Raw genomic sequence first — 20,362 nt, 5'->3', positions numbered from 1 at the left:
TTTATTATATTAGTATTTATAAATGCTATTCCTTAAATAAAAAGAACTTGAGAACTGTAACTTCATGGTATTAGATTTCTGGATAGAAGATAGTCCTATTTAAGAAAATAAAATTTAAAAACATTCAAGAAAAAATGAAGGTGCCTGTGTCTCCTGAAGCCTGTGGTTGTGAACTGTGTCCAAAGCTGTCAAGGGCACTGTGGAGGAACGCCATGCCTTTCTTTGATATGCAGAAATGGCTGGGGCATTATAAGGCCTAGATTGCTGCCCAACAATCCAAAGTGCTGAACAACCTTTCAAGATCCCCTCTTGGTGCCATGCTTTAGAAAAAGAACAGAATTGGTGCTATCTGGGCTCAAATATAGTGCAATGTAAATACAGAAGATTTTAGGGGCTGGAGAGACGGCTCAATAGTTAAGAGCACTGGCTGCTCTTCCAGAGGACCCAGGTTCTATTCTCAGCATCCACAGGGCAGCTCACAACTGTCTGTAACTGCTGTTCCAGGGGATCTGACATCCTCAAACAGACATACATGCAGGCAAACACCAATGCACATAAAATAAAAATAAATTATTAAAAAATATGTAAGATTTTGATGAATATTTCTTTGGAACAATATAATCAAAGGTATGGGTGACATCAGCAGGAAAGGCTAATTAAAGTGGGGAAGTAACCCCACCTCACCACTTGGGCAAGGGGAAACCCAGGCCCCGAGCAGAGCACCTGGAGGCTGCTTCTTATGATCTGTTTTCCACTGGGAAGAATGTTTAGTGAAAGCTTCTTCAAAGTGTGTAAAAACAAAGAACTACTTCATCTTAAAAAAACAAAAACAAAAACAATAAGGCCAATTTGTTGTGCCTTCCTACTGTATCTCATGGTAGAAAAAAGGATCTCCTAACTCTACTTATGAACTAGGGATGAGTGGACACCTCAGGTGAACCTGTGTTCCTTCCTTCTTTCCACCCAAGTCAGTACGCTTCTCAGCGGGTGAGGGCACATGTGAAGCATTGGTAGGTTACGAGACTCCAGAGGATAGGACAGTTTTTAGGAGCTGCAACTTTGATATTTAAGATGTGAGGTTTCTATCGAATCAAGAAGGCAGAGAAGCATTTCTAACTGAAACACACTATATTCTAATCTAGGAAAGAGGAATGCCAAAGGCTGCACTCCTAAAATAAGATTTCCATCAAACATACGATTATACAACAGATGGATCTTGCTAAGCATATAGATCTAGCTAACAACAGTTATACCCCCCCCCCCCCAATCAGTAATTATCTTGGCAATACTTTAATATTGCTCTTGGGCTTAAGGTGTAGTTCAGTGGAAGAATGCTTGTGTAGTATGCACAAAGCCTGGGGGTGGGAGTGGGGCTGCAAATAAAATATAGTAGTACTGTTTGTGCTATATATGAGAAACAGACATGATACGGTGTATTTTTCAATTAAAAGAAGTATAAATCCAATTTGTCAATAAACTTCATCCTAAATGAATTAATTAACTATAATAAGCATTAATACCAGATTTGCTGGCTATCTTGAAGTAAGTCTAGATAACCGAAATAAAAGGGAATGAAGCATCTGACAAGTTCTTTCTTCTTTTGTGGTACTAGGGATTGAACTCAGGCCTCATGCATGCTAGGTAATCAAACCTGGATCCCCTGGAAGAGCAATCAGTACTCTTAACTGCTGAACCATCTCTTCAGTCCCCTCAAAGATAATCTGGTGACAGAATATTTTGTTTGTTTGAGACAGAGTCTCACTATTTAACCTTGACTGTCCTTGACTGAGATCTGCCTGCCTCTGCCTCTGAGTGTTGGGATTAAAAGTGTGTGCTACCTCAGCAGGACCCCCACTGGTTACATTTAAATGTGATAGATTTAAAGAGTTATGAATCACACCATGAAAAACAAAGCATACATAAAATCACTATTTAAGGAAAGATATTTATTAATTAGCTTTCTCAACTTATTAGTTCAATAATCTTAGGGTTCCAACATTTTAAACTGTGTATATTTAAAGTACAGTAATGCACATCTGCATCCTGGCACTTGGGAGGCTCAGACAGGATAACTGAGAATTCGAGGTCAGCCCATGATACATAGCAAGACCATGGCTCAAAAAACAAGGTTGGGAGATAGCCCAGTGTGTAAAATGTTTAGTGCACAGCTGAGAATCTCAGAATCAACACAAAACATGAAATGGCAGTGTCCCTCCTACGTTGATGGCATGTGGAGACAGGAGGATTTCTGAAAGCTGAGATGAGCAGCCAGCCTGGTGTCTGCAGTGGTGACAAGAGATCCTGCTGCAGACAAAGTGACTGCCACACATGTGCCATGGCACATGTAGGCCCTCCCTCACACATAAAGCCTAGAATTTGATTTGTTATAAATATTTCTGATATTCATAGGTAAAAACAATTGCTATAAATCATGGTATTACATACCTATCAAATCACACAGTTATTTATTTTTTATTTTTTTGTTTTTTCAAGATAGAGTTTCTCTGGTAATGGCCATGGCTATCCTGGAACTTGTTCTGTAGCCCAGACTGGCCTTGAACTCACAAAAGTCCATCTGCCTCTGCCTCCCAAGTGCTGGTATTAAAGGTGTGCATCACCATGGCCCAGTTCACATAGTTATTTTTAAAACATTCTTTGGGTGGTGAAAATATTTAACAGTCTTCTTACCTACAGGCTCATCAGACCACACAGTAGCATTCTGGAGTTTATTTTACAACTGAAATGACATCTCTCTTGACCAACATCCTCCCTTCCTCTTCCACCCACTCTCGTAACCGCCAGTGTACTTTCCAGACTATTTTGAAGGTCACGTAAAGTGACACAGGGTCTGACTTTCTGTATCAGACTGACTTCACTAGCACAGTGGGCTCCAGGTACAGCCGTACAGCAGAGTGAAGAAATGCCAGCACAAACAGTGACCTCTGAAGGTCTAAGAAAACCATTTACCTGCGTTTACTAGGAATCACTCCGACTTCATCCCTTTCACCATCTGCCGTGACCTGCCTGGCTTGCCACCACTCATCATCTGAAGCGTTGATTACGTGGAGAATATCTCCAAATTTGAAGTTCAATCCTTGACTGGGAAGGCCGCTATCTTTAGTCTTGTCGTAATCAAAAAGGGCTCTAGATTCAGAATCAAAAAGTTCATAATGATTTGTTATAGTGGTAATAATCAATTTAAAAAATATATGGGATTCCAGAAGTATATATAATTTGTACAAATTATTAGTAGAGTATTTTTATAGACAAAATGTTTAGACTTATTTCACATTATATGTAAGACAGTAAGAGCAAACAGGAGTCACAGAAATCATTCTGTAATGGAAACAGTCTTAAGTATACTATTTATTGCTTTCAGTGTTTTAGGACTGGATGCCTATTTATTTGATACAGGGAATTGCTGTATAGCCCAAGTGGGCCCAAAACTCAATATTGTTCTTGCCTCAGCCTCCTAAGTGCTGGGAAGTCTAGCTTCTTTATCTCCCTGTGACTTCTAGGAAACTAAAACTGACACACGTGACTCATGAGCACTGTTTCTATTGGTCGGCGGGGACACAGATGCTTTAGCATAGGGTGGTTCAGTGCTGGGCCCAACACTTCCTGGGGCTTGGCTGTACTTTGTTTTACTTTGACAGTTTATTTCGTTTCACTTTGCTCTTTCTTTCTTTATTAAATGGGACTAATAATGACACATTGTAGAATTGTTCAGAAGATTACATCACATTTTGTAAAGTGTGTAAGAGAAATTTAACAAATCTCTGGGTACAGTCGCCTACACCTGTAGTCTCAGCTAGCCATGAAGTTGAGGCAGGAGGATTGCTTGAGTCAAGGAGTTCAGGGTGAGCCTTGACAATATATTGACACTCATCTCACAATAAAGAATAAAAATAAAAAAATCCAGCACCCAAAATTTCTTTCACTATAATCCAATAACCAACTGTATCGCATTTTTAAATGAAAAGAACTATAGCTATTCTAAACAAATACAGTGTAAACATTAGTTATTGTCCACTTTGATTGGGTATTTAGAAAAACCAACTTGCATCCATAGGTTAACATAGATGTAGAGGTATATAAGACTACACCAACATAGTTTTGATTCTGCCAGCTAGCTACTTCCTCCGCTTGTTTGCCAAGGTAGAATTAAAATACTTTATTAATTTAATCTGACATGCACAGTGTTAAGTCTTTCAAAATTTGTTAAAAAGAAAATAGTATTTGCTACCATTTAACTAATTAACACACACTATTTAAACAAACTGATGGGAAAGGCTGGCTGCAGTGTGCTTGTCTGATTCTCAGCACCAGGGACGAAAGCGGGCTCTGATCCCCAGCACTTTCAGCACACAGCCAAGAGAACCACGGAGGACTGTGGCAAGCAGACTGAAACACAAAACATCAATTCTTTTGTCCGAAGTTGAAAATCGAAAATTAAGGTAAAATTTTTCCATGCCAACCAACACTTTACATTTTTTTTTGTTGTTGCTTTTTTTGGTATTTTTGGTTTAGAGTTAATTGTTCTTTAAAACGTGGTCAGTTTTGGACATAGTGAGATGCAGAGTCTACTGTGTTCTCCACCCTTTCCTTTTACAATATATGTGCTAATGATCTAACTAGTTTTAGAGTTTTATGTAGTCTTTTATAGCATTACTTTTTATTGATATTTTATGTTTAAGAGAATATGCGCAGGTAAATGAGACCCAACCAAGCTTATGTAGTCACTACTAAAACATCAACCTAAATTTTTCTTTAGTACACATTGATTTTGCTTTTCTTTACACCATTATTAATTCAAAGGGTCACATAATTTAAATTATTAAAATTATAATATCCTAACTCTTGAAAGATACAATTCAGAAAATCACTCATGAAAATGTTTTTATTGATTTGCACTGAATTTTTCTATAGTAAATTCAAGTCAGTCACAGTAAAAACCTAAAAGAATCTGTATACATAAATGATTAAGTGATGTCACAATTATAAGACAGACTCACCTGACATAGAGGGACCGCTTCTGGCTAGTTCGAAGAGAACCCGACCCTGAACTAATGCTACTGCTCATCAGCTGCTCCCGTAAGTCATGTATTTTAGCTTCAAAACGGCTGTACTCTGATGGGAAAGAAGAAATAAACTAAATATTCCTAAAAACAAGTTTCTTAAAGGTGAAATGTAAACTATATAAGGTGTCTTAAAACTGACCTAATAGCGGGCGGTGGGGGCGCACACCTTTAATCTCAGCTTTCGGGAGGCAGAGCCAGGTGAATCTCAGTGAGTTCGAGGCCAGCACGGTCTAAAGAGTGAGATCCAGGATAGCCAGGGCTGTTACACAGAGAAACCTGTCTTAAAAAAACAAACACCCCCCCCCCAAAAAAACCCGACCTAATGACCTAAAAACTCTAAATCAGTTAGATCATTAACTTCTAGCCATTAAGTATGGCTGCAAATTTAAAATAGCAATAAGCTTCTAACTGTACCAGAAATTAGAAGTGACTAGTGGGGGATGTCTTTGTTCAAGTTACATTTGATCCACTGAAAGAAAACTCCATGAGCTGGGTGGTGGTGGCATACACTTTTTTTTTTTTTTTGGTTTTTCGAGACAGGGTTTCTCTGTGTAGCTTTGCGCCTTTAAAGGCATGTGCCACCACCGCCCGGCGGCATACACTTTTAATCCCAGCACTCGGGAGGTAGAGCCAGGTGGATCCCTGTGAGTTTGAGGCCAGCCTGGTCTACAGAGCGAGATCCAGGACAGGCACCAAAACAACACAGAGAAACCTTGTCTCAAAAAACCAAAATGAAAGAAAGAAAAAAGAAAACTCCATGAATCAAATAACACTAGTAGTTTTCATTATCTTTTAATTTAGTTGTAAAATTTAAAAAGGACTTATTCCAGTTCTCAATTTAAAACAGAAATCTACAATAATTAATGTCAGATGCTTTGACTGCTGCAATTTTCCTTGTGAGAGAAAAATTCTCAAATACAGAATTTATGCAAAGTTAATAACAATGGAAAACATACCCAGGCCAGATAATAGAACTAAACTAAACTAGTTTATAGTTTTTAAATTGTCAAAATGCCAAAATAAGAAAGGTAATCAGAAGTAATATTCATCAAATTAAAAAAAAACATTTAAATTCTTTTTTTGAAGGTGTCTATTTTAAACCATACTATAATGTTAAAAACTATTAAGTTCCCTGGTACAGTGAACCTGGTCACAAGCTCTGCCTCAGTCAGAACATTATCGTAGTCTTTTTAAGCCTCTGTGAAGTATCTTCTAATTTTGTTTTTTCTGAGTGTCCACAGACCGAGACTGGGCAACTCTGGCAGTAAAACCACAGCAGAGGAGCTTGGATGCCCCCTGGTAATCTACCTACATTTTCATGTCTTCTTGTTAAGTTTGATGATTTTATGTCTCTGGCCACTTGATGAGGGAGGCTGCCTGACGGGTTCCTTCCCCCATTTCAAGTGAGTTGTTGAAACTGTGCACATCTTTTAACTCTTTACATTAAAAACAAACAACTATTCAGTGTGTTGGGGGAAGGTGTGCATATTCCACAGACTGCGTGTGGACACAAGTTGTCAAAAGGTCACTTGTGGAAATTGGTTCTCTCTCTGTTGTGTGGATTTGGGACTGAACTCAGGTCATCAGGCTTGGTCACAGTGCCTTTACCTGCTCAGCCATCTGACTAGCCTATCAAGATTTTAATTAATCAATTAACTAACAGTAGTAAGGACTCATGATTTCCTAATTCATTTAGTAGGTTATAGTTAGTATCATATCACTTATTTATAGCAGGAATTGTTAATTTGGCCAGTGTGTCTTGTTCCACCTTGGATTTGTTTTTCTTTTCTTTTTTTTTGGAGTATGTTTCCATCATTGCTTGAATCTTTTACTTTTTGGCACAGAGTATCACAAAATAACATAGCGTTTTCCCCGCCTGAGTCTGGGAGCCAGCCATCTGTCTAAAAAGCCTCAGTTTTTAATGAAGTATTCCTCATTAGAAGGCAAGACCTAGGGACTATGCATGCTCGTTGCTACTAGGGTGCGTCTGGGTCCGGACTCTCAGTGGTATTGGGGGTAATGAATATGGATAATTATATATGCATATAAACATGTTTAGATCTATATTTGTATTTACATCTATCTAACCTGAAAATTGAGTTCATACCCAATTTTCTAATTCTAATCCAACATTACAGAGTTTATATTTAGCTTTTTCCTTCCTATATTTAACTCATAAAAACCATGGGTAATACTGGCTTACCATGTGCATTCACTTTAGGATGTTTCTGTATATAACAAGTGTCTGTTCCATCAGCATTCACTACTTTCCTGATTGTGCTGACTACTCAAACAGGACATTACCTGGCAGAAAGCCCTTCTCATGGGTTATGCCCAGTGGACCACAACAGCACTTCTTACCATCCTAACCCTGAAATGTACCCTGTTCTATGTAATGGTGTCAGGACCAGACTTATCAAGATGTGGAAGAGGAAGCTCCCTAGCTTCAATGTACAAACATCTCCCCAGCTTCACTACTTCCTTAAGGAAGCACTAGTCTTGGTTAAGTTTAACTTCTCCTATTTTAGCGAGTTTTCAGTCTCTGAAGGCACCGTTGTTGGGTGTTCTCTGCATACCCCCACTCTGTTCTGTGAGTACTCCTGAGACATCGCTGTCAGAAAGTCCAAGGGTGTGTCTCCTGGCATGCACCTGTCAAGACAGTATTCTCATTCTTCTTTTCAGTTCTCAAGCAGGTTTCTATGTGATTCGGTCTTGATCTGTTCATTTTTATCTAAAATTAGTTTCCAGAATCCTTTTTTATTTTATTTTTTTTAAAGACAGGGTCTCCTGTAGCCCAGGCTGGCCTTGAACTCAAGAGAGATAAATGCAGAGATTAAATGCTTGGCTTTCCCTAAAATTTTGGGTAGGCTCTGTAATAACTTCATCCTTCTAGACTAGAGCTTCCTCTTTTGCTGTTTCTGTCAAGTGTTCAAAGATCTAATCCAGTATGTGGAGACTCTCCTACTGTATTTTGCATTTACCCTATGAATTTGAGCCTCTTCTCTCCTTTGGTCAAATTATCCATTTACTTTTCCATTTGGATTTTATCCCCGGTAGTTTTTTTCCAAGTGTGGGGTTTTTGAATTGAAAGTGAGTTAGAGCAGGCTGTCATGGGCCCAACTACTGCAGCCCTTCCCAGCTGACTGCAAAGTCACTGTACTCAATATAAAGACTGCACAAAAGCTCTCCCTGCTCCTAGTAAACTGTCCTACTTCACTTGCTACCACTCACTCAAGAGGAGCTTTTCCTATTGCTTTGCCCTGGACAGGTCAGTGATATCAGAGGGGTTCAGTAGTGTTCATAGCTTGCTTAGATCAGTTTTCATTTTGTGACTCATGGAAAGTTCCACCTAGTTCCATTGTAGATTTGTTAATAAATTTTAATTTTTGCTCTCCTAATTATTTTGAAGGAAGGGGCAGAGAAGTTCTGGGACATTCAGCATGAAACCTACCATTTCGTTTTTGCATTTCCTAGGAGTTCCACTGATTCTATACTTCTGATTTTAAAAGTGACTGTATTTATTACTATTACGAGTGCACGTGGGTGTGCACACGTCATGGCATGTGTGAAGGTCAGAGGACAACTTTCAGGACTGGGCTCTCTCCTTCAGCTGGGTTCTGGGTTGAATTTGGACAGTCAGGTTTACACAAGTGCTTGACCTCACTGAGCCATCTCAGCTGTCTCCAGTTTTCCCTGTGTTACTTGTTTTGTTTTGAAAGACAATCTCAGTATGTAGCCTAGGCTGACCTCAAACTTGCTATCTTCCTCCTCAACTTTCCAAGCAGTATGCCTACAGCAGGCACGATCGCTCCAGCTACTCCTATGCTTTATTATCTTTGTTGTTTTAAAAACATGTTAGCATTGTCTATTCTGATAGTTTTATTTATTTACTGTTTTTATTTTTCTCTCTTTCTTTCTTTGATTTTTTTTTTTTGAGACAGTTTCTCTGCGTAGCCTTGGCTGCCCTGGAACTCCACCTGTAGACCAGGCTGTCCTCAAACTCACAGAGATCCACCTGTCTCTACCTCCCAAGTGCTGGGATTAAAGGCATGGGCCACCACTGCCCGGCTTCTGTTTTTTTTTTTTTTGAGACAAGGTAGATGAAAAGGCCTCAAACTCACTATGTAGAGGACAGTCTTGAATTCCTGATTCTTCTCTCTACCCCCACAGTGCCTAGGACTACAGAGACACACAACTATGCCCAGCTACATTTTCCTTTCAGTAAAAGTGTATCCATCTTTAGCCATTAGTTAGTAAAGTCCCCTAAGAACAGACGACTGCTCTTGAAGGGCAGTAACTTCTGTGCTGTGCTAGCTCTAAGTTACGATCTTCTCTTCATGTTGGGTTGATAACTTTACTACTCTAACAACTCTACAATATTTAACAATATGCTCATTACACTTTATGTAGCTGGCATTACTAGTTTTCACCTTGACAATCTGATTATGAGAAGCCTTGGGCAATTTTAAGCATTCAGCATTTTAGAAAGTTGAAAACTTTCTACCAAAAGAGCAGATTACATTTTACAGTGAGGTTGGAGAGTTCTTTCCTGAGAAGCAACGAATTACTACAGAGCAGCAACAGCCTCAGACATTGAACATTTATGATTGGGGAACTCGGATGATTACTAACAATTTCTTAAATATAAAAACAACAAATCACAAGTTTATGGTCCTTACTACTAAGAATTCTTTGTAACATTTGTCTTTATGATCCAAACACTCTTCAACACACTTCCCAATGTTACTTTAAAACGGTACACTTCATTTACCTCATCAAAACTGCCGTCCTCTGCCCTTGTTTCCATCGGTTCCCACCTGTCCTCCCATTGCCACCTTCCATCTACCCTGTGACTGCTTTCTCCTGCTTCATCGGGGAGAATCTGGTCTCCCTTCTTGGTTATGTGGACCCTTCTAGAAATCACACATGCTCTCTGATAGAGCTGCTACCGGGAGAGAACAGACTGTGCGCCACACAGGAGATGTTCTCCAACATTTCAAAGACTAAAGACTAGAGCATATTTTATCTCGTGTGACATATTAAGAGTTATTTGAAAACATCTAAACAGCATGTGCATGCTTATTTGAGGAGAGATAATGTTTAAAGCCCCCTCCCCATTTTAAGATCCACAAATCTGGTATTCAGGAAAATTTTGGAAATAATAAACATATACAAGAGCAATCTATAAGGAAACCACTGAAATAGGAATCACATACTAAATACTAGTATCTAAAAAAATTCTTTTATTCAAAACTTTTTTTTCCTGTTTTTGTTCTTATTCGAGACAGGAATTCTCTGTGTAGCCATGGGTGTCTTGGAACTTGCTCTGTAGCCTGCCTCTTACCTCCGGAGTGATGGGATTATTAAAGGTGTGTGCCACCACTGCCCAGCTTCAAAATTTTCTTTTTAAATTAAGACTAGAATAGTACTGATCTTCACCAGACCTCCACACCCCCCAAAAAGAAACGAGGATCAATCTCAAAGATCATTTAAAGAGAAGCTCAGAAATCACACACACACATACAAAATCCCCAAAAAACCCAAAATAAAACAAGTACAAATACCATAAAAGAGAACAAAGAGGAAAATTTCTGGGCACATTCAGTAACTCTGGAGAAACACTATGAGCAGCAAGTACACCTATTCAATATGGGGCATGTGCTAGACTTAGTTTTATAAAAGTCAGTGGTCATTAAAAAAAAAAAAAATCAAGACTACATGTGTTCTGTTCCACTATAACAATCCTTCCTGTTATCAGAAAAGTTTTTTGTTTTTCGAGACAGGGTTTCTCTGTGTAGCTTTGTGCCTGTCCTGGATCTCACTCTGTAGATCAGGCTGGACTCGAACTCACACAGATCCACCTGGCTCTGCCTCCCGAGTGCTGGGATTAAAAGCGTGCACTACCACTGCCTGGCTAGTAGAAAGTTCTTATGAATGTATTGAATTGAAATTTCAAACATTTACTTTCTAAAGGATTTTTAAATAAATTAAATTGAAATATAAATATATCACTCCCCCTTTCCTTTCCTCCCTCCAAGCCCCTCCCACATTCTTTCACCTTCTCTAATTGATGTCCTCCTTTTATTATTATTGGCACACACACACACACACACACACAGTACATAAACATGTAAGTACAACCTGCTAATTATGGATATGTTGCACAGACACACTTGTTTTCCTTTGACAACATCGCCCTAGCCTATTTTTAGCTTTTCTCGAGCTCTGTCTTATTTTGTTTGCTTTTGTCCTGTACTCCCCAATGAATTGCTGCAGTGTCTCTGGGTTTTGTTAGCTTACCTTAATCTCCCTCCGGCTCTTAGACTTCTACTTTGTAGTTTTTTTCAGAGTGGATGCATAAACTGTTATGGAAGCTGAGGTTACATTTCATGTCACATGTTGTAGAGCTCTGCTGCTACTTTCTGCTGTTCATAACACCTTCATATGAATGCTCAGATTAGCTACTTTTAAACTACGTATTACTCTGAGTTGAATTTTGTTGGACCAGGAAAATAAGAGTAAATATAATAGCTGGTAATTGTATTTCTTTTAGATGCTTAAATTATAGAATTTTCATTTAATGCTTAAATTATAAATTATTTAATTTAGCTCCTTCAGCGACATCACTTTTCCTTCCTCATCATATTGTTTATGAACATCAACAAGTATGCTACTATGTATTCTTTTGGGTGTCCAAACTGATCAACTCCACTGAGGTTTTACTAGTGAACTGGTAATGTTGATGCCTACTAGAGTTTTATACATTGTTTACTAGGATATTACCTCACACTTTCCATTATTATTTTCTTCCCTTAGGAATCTAGTCAAACTCTGTCATGATGCTTTAGTGTCTAGAAACACAATATAATACAAACTTCATTCTTCTATTTTAAACAACAAATGCTACTAGAAAATATTATATTAATAAGTATAATCTAATTCAATAAAAAAAAACTCTTGAGTAACTTCATTTTCTTTAGCAGCATTACTACTTTTATTTATGGTTTTTATTAATCTTTTAAATCAATGAGTTAGTAAAAGTGATATTAAGATGTGTTAAATAGGAAGTCAGATTAAAAAGAAACTTGAAAATTAATCCAAATAATGGTACAATCTCAAAAGAGTTGGCAGATGAAGTGTCCCTTACCCTAATGAAAAAACACTTCTGACTTGGAAAATGAATTGGTTTAGACTGGACAAATGCTGGATTAGCAAATTAAAACAAAATATAAAAGAGTTAAGATTAGAAATGAGACATTACTGTGGGCTGGGGATGTAGTTCAGTTGGCAGGTGTTTGTCTAGCATGAATAAAGCCTGTGGCTTGATCGCCAGCACAGTATGAAGACAGGCATGGTGGCATTCAACCATAACTCTGGTATCTGGGAGGTAGTGGCAGAAGGATCATTTCAAGGTTATCCTCAGAATCACACTGAGTTCAAGGACAGACAAGGCTATATGAAAGCCTGTCTCCAAAAATAATAAAGGCAAAAAAGGTAAACATTATCAAGAAGAAGAATGTAAAATTAAGAACATTCAATAGTAATAGGCAACAAGAATTGTATTACCTTCAGGTCGATATTGTGCAACGATAGTGACAGCTTGGCCTGCATTTTTTAATGCGGCTGCTGCTTGCTCATGACTTGCAGCTCTGAGGTCAACACTGTTTACCTATAAATAAAATCAAATACTAATGTAAGAAAACATAGTCTTTGATTAGAAATCAATGGCCTGTTTGTTATGTGAGTAGGCACAGGTTAGTTGCAGTACTTTATTGTTTAAATACATTATACAGTAAAACACCACATGATTATTTTAAACAATTTGATTCACTAACAATACTTTATCAGCAAGAGGAGAAAGTCAAGCATATCCTTGAAGGATTTCAGAAGGCTGGTTACCCAACTAATAATAATACTTTATCAGAATGGTTTCTGACTGGTTCTACTCTGTAGAACCACCACACATTCCCTGGATCAAGTCCTCTTGGCTACAATGTATGACTATATGTTTCTAGATACACTCTATTACTCTGTTGAGGGTCTAAACGTCTACATTCACAAACAATGTAGCTTTCTTGTTCTATCTGTCTGCCTCACAAACTGAGTTGGGAAAATATTACAATTCTTCTGATTTTCAGGAGTTTCTTAATTTTTTGAAAGATTGTCAGTGAAACTGTCTAGTCTTGGCCTTTTGATTTCTCTTTCTTGCTCCATATATATAATCCATATACCATAAAATATATTTATATTGGTATTAGGATCAAATCCATGACTTTACGAATGCTAAGTACATGCTCTATCACAAAATTACAATCCAAACCTTTGATTAGTGATTTATTGTTTGTCCTTTCTTGCCAGCTTAGAGCTAGCATTCATTTTTCTTATTTTTGGTTTATATCTTTTCCAAATTTATGAACAGTGATGTATGTAACAAATACCTATTATTTTAAGTATATAAGCATATGTATACATATATATATATACACATAGATATATTTAGTAACCACTTTTGTTTTAAAGTCTATATTCTTATTATTTGTGCTTGTGAATTTTATCTAATGAGGTACTTAAATGTTTTTCCTAGAGTTTTTAGGTCGTGTTCAGTTTTGAAGATCTTTTTGCACATTTTCCTCTTGCTCCTAAATATTTTTCTCCTTTGCTTTCATGGCACTTCCCCACAGAAGACTAGTAAGCATTTACGTATCAATGTTACTGATGTATATTGTCAAACAATGCTGCCTCTAAACATAACCAGGGTGAGCCTTGAACTCTCTGGAGTGGTCTTGGCTGTGCTGCTGGCCTAACATATTTTGGCAACATTGTGTGTCAGTGAACCACATAAGCTAGTCTCACACTGGCAACTTAAAATTATCTATTATGCTCTGAGTTTTTCACACCAAACCCTATGCCAACTGAAAATGTACTTTGACAGAGGTTTTAAGTGAAGGTCCTAAGCTAATTTTATTTTCCTAACTAGCTAATTTGTTTAATGACACCACCAATTTATCCTTACCACACTAAAACTTATTTTTAAAAGACTAAACTACAGTATAGCTTCAAAAATATAAAACAAAACAAAAAACTCTATGACTAATTAAGATGGAAATATCTGGCAACTATATACACCCATGAAACTCCTTAAAGAACATACATGCCACCTCTATTATCCAGCCCTGACAGTTCTACTGGACACTTTAAAAAAACACCTTTTTATTGATTCTTTTTGACTTTCATATCACGCACCCCAATTCCACCCATCTCCCCGTCCTTCCATATCCTCCCTCTGCCCTTTGAGGTTTGTCCCTCAAAGAAAACAAAAAAGTCAATGTAATAAAAGACAAAAAAATTAAAAAGTGTCCAAAAGTGACAAAAAGACACTTATGGTTGCTCTCATCTTTGACAGAGTAGTGAAGGAAGGAGGAACAGAAGGAAATAAGAAGAAGCCACTAAAGAAAACTACTCAACATCTGGTTTCTTGTAGACTGGGGAAAACAAAATTTCCAGGAAGCCACAAGACAAGTCTATGCCCAACCTGTTAACCTCATTACAATGGATCTTGACTGAGTATTCAAGTAGTCAAGTTTGGGGACTGAAACATAAGCATTAAGAAAGACTTACTCGGCCGGGCGGTGGTGGCGCACGCCTTTAATCCCAGCACTCGGGAGGCAGAGCCAGGTGGATCTCTGTGAGTTCGAGGCCAGCCTGGGCTACCAAGTGAGTTCCAGGAAAGGCGCAAAGCTACACAGAGAAACCCTGTCTCGAAAAACGAAAAAAAAAAAAAAAAAAAAAAAAAAAAAAAGAAAGACTTACTCATTTCTGAATTTTAGAGGGTATTTCCAAATACAAGATAGTAACTGTGGTAGTTTGAATGTAATTGGCCCCCATAATCTCAATATGGCCTATTAGGTGGGTGGCCTATTAGGACATGTGGCTTTGTTGGAGTGAGTATTGCCTTGTGTATGTCACTGTGGGGGTAGGCTTTGAGGTTTTCTATGCTCAGGATATCGTCCAGTGTCTCAGTTGACTTCCGGTTGCCTGCAAGCCATGATGTAGCCAGCACCACATCTGCCTGCACTCCAGCACACTCCCCACTATGATGATAATGGACTAAACCTCTGAAATTGTAAGCAAGCCACCTCAATTAAATGTTTTCCTTTCCTTATAAGAGTTGCCATGGTCAGGTGTCTCTTCACAACAATAAAAACCCAAACTAAGACAGTAGCCTACTAAATGTAGATCATGATAATATTCAATGTAGTCAAAGTACTAAAAACTGACACTGAAAATCTGTCAAAAATTAACAAAAGTAACTCTTTACTTTTAGTTGCTTGGGAACAAAGTGAACCAAGAGAGGTCAAACAAAGCCCTCCAAGTCAGTGCAGACAGAAGAGAGCATAGAATGGGAAACAGATATTCCCAAGGTAAAGAACAAACACAGGACGGACATTCAGAGAACACAAAGGACTACAGCACCTCGAAAAGTTGGGAGCTGAGTTATAAAGTAGTTTTGGAAGTTGGCAGCTCAGCTATAAAGATCTTCCAGTCCTCAAAAAATGCTTGCTTGATCCTATTCTTAAAAACCAATCAACCAACTAACCACCAACCAAAAACCAACAAAACAAAACAAAAAACAACCAACCAAATACCCCCACTAAATTAAACTGAAGCTCTAACAAAATATAGTTCAATTACAGATCATGTGCGTACAACTTGATTCTGGAAGCCTTAAACACGAATCATTCCCTAGGATCAATCCCCAATATACAAATCATTCTATTACAGAATAAAAACATATAGTATTTACTTCATGCTTTAAACAAAATCTGGTTATTCAATGAGAACAAGAGAGGAGGGCGGGAGGTGGGGGAGAGACCCGTCGGACTTCCCCACCCAGTTTGCATGCCCACTTCTCCCTGATAAGAGAGAGGAGGGGGGGGGGGGGTAAGGTCAAAGCACACTTGCTACAGCTGGGTCTCTCTTTCCACCCTGTGGGTTCCAGGAACTGAAACTCAGGCTTAGTAGCAATCACCTTGTGTATTATTTTATCCAAAACGTCTCATGATAGTTAAGATTACAAGACAAGAAAAGATGGAAGACAAAGAGAAGTTAGGTGGCTGTGGTGGCACATGCCTCTGATCTTAGTACTAAGAAGCAGAGGCAAAAGGATATCCAAGAGTTGCTAGCCATGCCGGACTACACTATGGAGGGTAGCGGGCCAACCAGGGCTTTAATGAGACCTTGTTACTAAAAATAATGATTATTATGATAAAATCATGATGATGAAAATGCTAACAGCTGTAGAGACAGACGATATGGATGATAAGTTTGGAGAGTTTGAGCAAAGGCATAATAACTATCAAAAAATGAACCAAATGAAATTGCTAGGGAAAAAAATGATCAGAGATTTTCTTTGAAAGACTTAGTAGTATAGGAAAATTACCAAAAGTAAGAAATAGGAAACCTGAACATAAGTCACAACAAGTTTCCAAGCTGAAACTTAAAGACAGGGAAAGACGAAAGACAGACCATCTCATCATCCGTGGAATAGTATCACACAGTTTAACAAACACAGGGGAATTCTGAAGGGATACTGACAGACAGAACTCCTAAAACTGACAGAGGAGACGCAAGACGGCAGGCAGAGCCGTAACAGCACTGCCATGCAAGCCTGTGAACCTGAAGTTGATCTCCTGAAGCCATGTCGGAAGAGAGCTGACTTACGGAGACTGTCCTTGGACCTCCACCCACAGCATGCTTGCTCAATACCCCATAATTTAAAGAAGTGCTGAAAGAGAAAGAAAATGCTGACAAGTTCTATATTCAGTGAAATTATGAGAAAAGGAGGTGAACGAAATATAGTTTAAAAAATCAGTACTGAAGAAAAAGTAAAAAGAAAAATTGGAGAATATTGTAGTGTAAATAAAAAGCAAAGATATGAGACAGAAATCTGTAAGAATTACTAATTAATAACTGTATCCCATCTGGGGATGTAGCTCAGTGGTGGAGCAGATGTGTAGATGTGAGGCCATAGGTTCAGCCGAGTGCCATAAATAATGGTTGGTAATCATTATATAACAATAAACTGTTAGATGCGGAAAATGTCAGTTTGGTTTAAAAACAACAACGACAATAACAACAACAACAACAAACAAAAAACACAAATAAGACTGAACTCGACAATGAGTATCAGAAATATACTTTTAAGTTATTTTTAAAATTCATTTTTTAATGATTAACAGGTAACAGTAAAGACAATAAAAACATCTAATCATCAGATCCTACCGATATAATACGATCTCCTTTTCTGAGCTCTCCACTGAGATCAGCGGGTCCTCCAGCCAGGATGAAGGAGATAAATATTCCTTCTCCATCCTCACCTCCCACAATGTTGAAACCAAGTCCTGTTGAGCCACGATGAAGAACAACTTTTCTAGGTTCCCTAAAAATGAAGAAAAAAATGAAATACCTACAATAAATGAAATGTCATGTAGAACTTGAATTCTCCCCAGAAACACATCCTACTGATGACTCCTCTGAGGGATGAGGCCCTACGATGGCACCCTGGCTGACCTTCAACTATCTGGCCTCAAATTCATAGTGACCTTACCCAGTCTCCAGAGTATGGGGATTATAGGCATGTGTTACTATTACCAATCAACACACAAAGTTAAATGGAAAAAAAAAAAAAATCAAACAAAACAAAACCTAAATGTTATATAAAAGGTTTCCCAAAATTACAAGGGAAAGAGAAATAGAAGGAATAAAAAAATCTAATTTTATATAAAATTAAAAAAATGGTAAAAATCAAGCAAACAAAACACATTTTATAAATATTCAAAGAATAAAAATATCAAAGCTAAGATAAAGTAGTAATCTGTAGTCTGTCAAGAAAATTTGTGCACACTATTGCCTGAGAGTCACCGCAGCCATTACTTCCTAGCTACACAAAGCAGCTATCTCTTTCGCTTGGACTGGAGCCTTTCCTTAAGCTGCAAAGACACCAACCACTCAACTGTAAGTCCAAACCACTCCCTTTTGCTAAGGAGAGGGCGTGACCCTGTTCTGGCCTCTGACGAAGGAAAAGAAAATGTTCTGTCCTTTTCCACAAAAAAAGACCTTAACAAGACGGAACACATTCCTATCCTCCATTCTCATATCACCCACTTGGCCATCAATGAACGTAATGAAATCTCCTTATTGGTTTAGATATACTGCAATTATGGAAGTGAAATCAGAGACCTCAGAGGCGCTATGGGTTGCCCTGCCATCCTGGAAAAAACCCATCTCCAAACTTTTTATTTGAAATAATTAAGCATCTTTAACAATTGGACATGACTGTATGCACCTGTAGTCCTAGCTGCTTGGGAGGCCAAAGAGTGAGAATTACTCAGGACCATGATCTGAGCCCATTGGGGCATCACAGGCAAAGTCCATCTCCAAACAAGAGCAGCCTTCCTGAATTTTATTATCCAAAATACAAAAGAATTTTTTTATTCTGAGTGTTTACTACTTTTTTTTTTTTAGAGAAGGTCTCACTATGTAGTTCTTATGGCCGTAAACTCGCAGAGATCTGCTTGCCTCTGCCTCCCAAGTGCTTGTGATTAAAGGCCTGTAGCATCATGCCCAGCCTTGTTTATTACTTTACAAAATGAATTTTAAGATGGATGCATTTACCTTTTTCTACACATAAAAACTCTCTGGATTGTATCTCCCCATTGATAATTTTCACAACTGTTGGCACAGTTATGTGAAAATCATTCACATCTATCTTAAGGTAAGATCATGAAAGTGCCAGCAGTAGATCCTTTTAAATTTGATGAAATATAGAATTCCACTGACAGACATTACTCTTAAAAAGAATATAGTATATCTGACAAGGATTTAAAATTTTTAATATTTTTTTAAAACGTAAAAGAAAACAATTGGTTATAATAGCTGCAAGAGCTAAATCTTATGTTAAGATGAATTTTAAGAATTATTTAACATAAAATTATACCAATCTTCTTAGGTGCTGGCCTACTCAAAACTTGAAAGAGTACTTTCTACATATATATAGGTAGCCAGCATTATCCAATTTTGCTAACTCTTTCATTGAGTTTATAGTTATTTTTCTTATCAAAAATGGGAAATTAAACAAAATGTTTAGTAAATACATGAGTATATATACATCTATGTGAAAGAAAACATGGATAATAAACTTCAGGAAGGCAGTAATCTGGAGACGCTGAAGGAGAGACAGGGTGGGACGAGGGGCACATGAGTTTCACCATGTTAGGTAGTGGATTTCAGGGTGCAGGGCAACATATGCCTGAATTGTAAATTCAGAGAATTATTATTTTCAAGTTACTTCTGTAGGAAAATACATTCTAAATGTAAACATAATAAATGAAAAGGAGCCTAACAGGAGCTGTCATTAGAACAATTCAACTACAAGATACTTCTGGGGCTCTCCTAAGCAACTGGCAGTGACTGTAAAGTACTTTGATGGTCACTCACGAAGCTAACACACAAACAAGTTACATATGGTCTTGGAACTCCACTCCGGTCTATTTCCTAAATAACTGGCTCACAGCAAGCATCTGAACAGACACATGAATGTCAGTGGTTACCACGGAAGCTGGAAACAATGTAAGTGACACATAGGGACAAATAAACAAACTATTAGTCAGAAAGATGAATGAAGATTAATATATACTAACCCATAAGTGAACCTTGGAAACAATGCTGTGAAATGTCAGTCACAAAAGAAGACATATTGCTTGGTTCCACTTACATGAACTATTTAGATGAATCAAATTTGGAAGACTGAAAGAAGACTCAAGTTACCAAGAGCGAGGAGTAGAGTGGATTCATCTGTGATGATGAAAGAAGTTCTGGAAATGGCTTGTGGGAACACTGAATATAATGCACCTAAAATATACACTGTGGAAATGACTACCATTTTAATTTTATTATATACATATATTCTATCACACTAAAAATGAATGACATGCACTACAAATTATTGCGTGTGTGTATGTGGGTATTGATGTGTGCAGTCACAGGAAAATCTCCAATGTCCTCCTTGGGTACTGAGGTATTCCTCACTGGTCTGGAACTTGCCAGATGGGTGAAGCGGGTGGGCTTGGGGATCCGCCTGTTTCTGCCTCCCTAGTGCTGGGATTGCAAGGGCCCCAACTTGGCCTTTTAGCATGTGGGTCTGGAGTATGTACATATCAAACTTAGATCTTCCGACTAAGCCACTTTCCAGCCCCTCTGTAAACTTAACAAGAGTAAATTAT

The 20,362-nt window shown here is 38.0% G+C and overlaps 1 protein-coding gene across 17 annotated transcripts in view; it reads right to left on the bottom strand.

Moving 5' to 3' along the window:
- Dlg1 (discs large MAGUK scaffold protein 1) overlaps nt 1–20,362 on the bottom strand; it is a 207,644-nt gene that overhangs the window by 34,341 nt on the left and 152,941 nt on the right. For all 17 annotated transcript variants that reach the window (XM_052740547.1, XM_052740550.1, XM_052740551.1 and 14 more), the window contains 4 exons: nt 17,364–17,520; nt 12,648–12,750; nt 5,016–5,130; nt 2,968–3,144 (listed from right to left, as the gene is read on the bottom strand). In XM_052740547.1, coding sequence (XP_052596507.1) covers nt 2,968–3,144; nt 5,016–5,130; nt 12,648–12,750; nt 17,364–17,520 — 552 coding nt within the window. The remainder of the gene's footprint in view (nt 1–2,967; nt 3,145–5,015; nt 5,131–12,647; nt 12,751–17,363; nt 17,521–20,362) is intronic.

Source organism: Peromyscus californicus, unplaced genomic scaffold (assembly GCF_007827085.1).
Source record: "Peromyscus californicus insignis strain IS unplaced genomic scaffold, ASM782708v3 Scaffold_16__1_contigs__length_79575227, whole genome shotgun sequence".
Taxonomy (NCBI): domain Eukaryota; kingdom Metazoa; phylum Chordata; class Mammalia; order Rodentia; family Cricetidae; genus Peromyscus; species Peromyscus californicus.
This window is presented reverse-complemented; position numbering and strand designations above follow the sequence as displayed.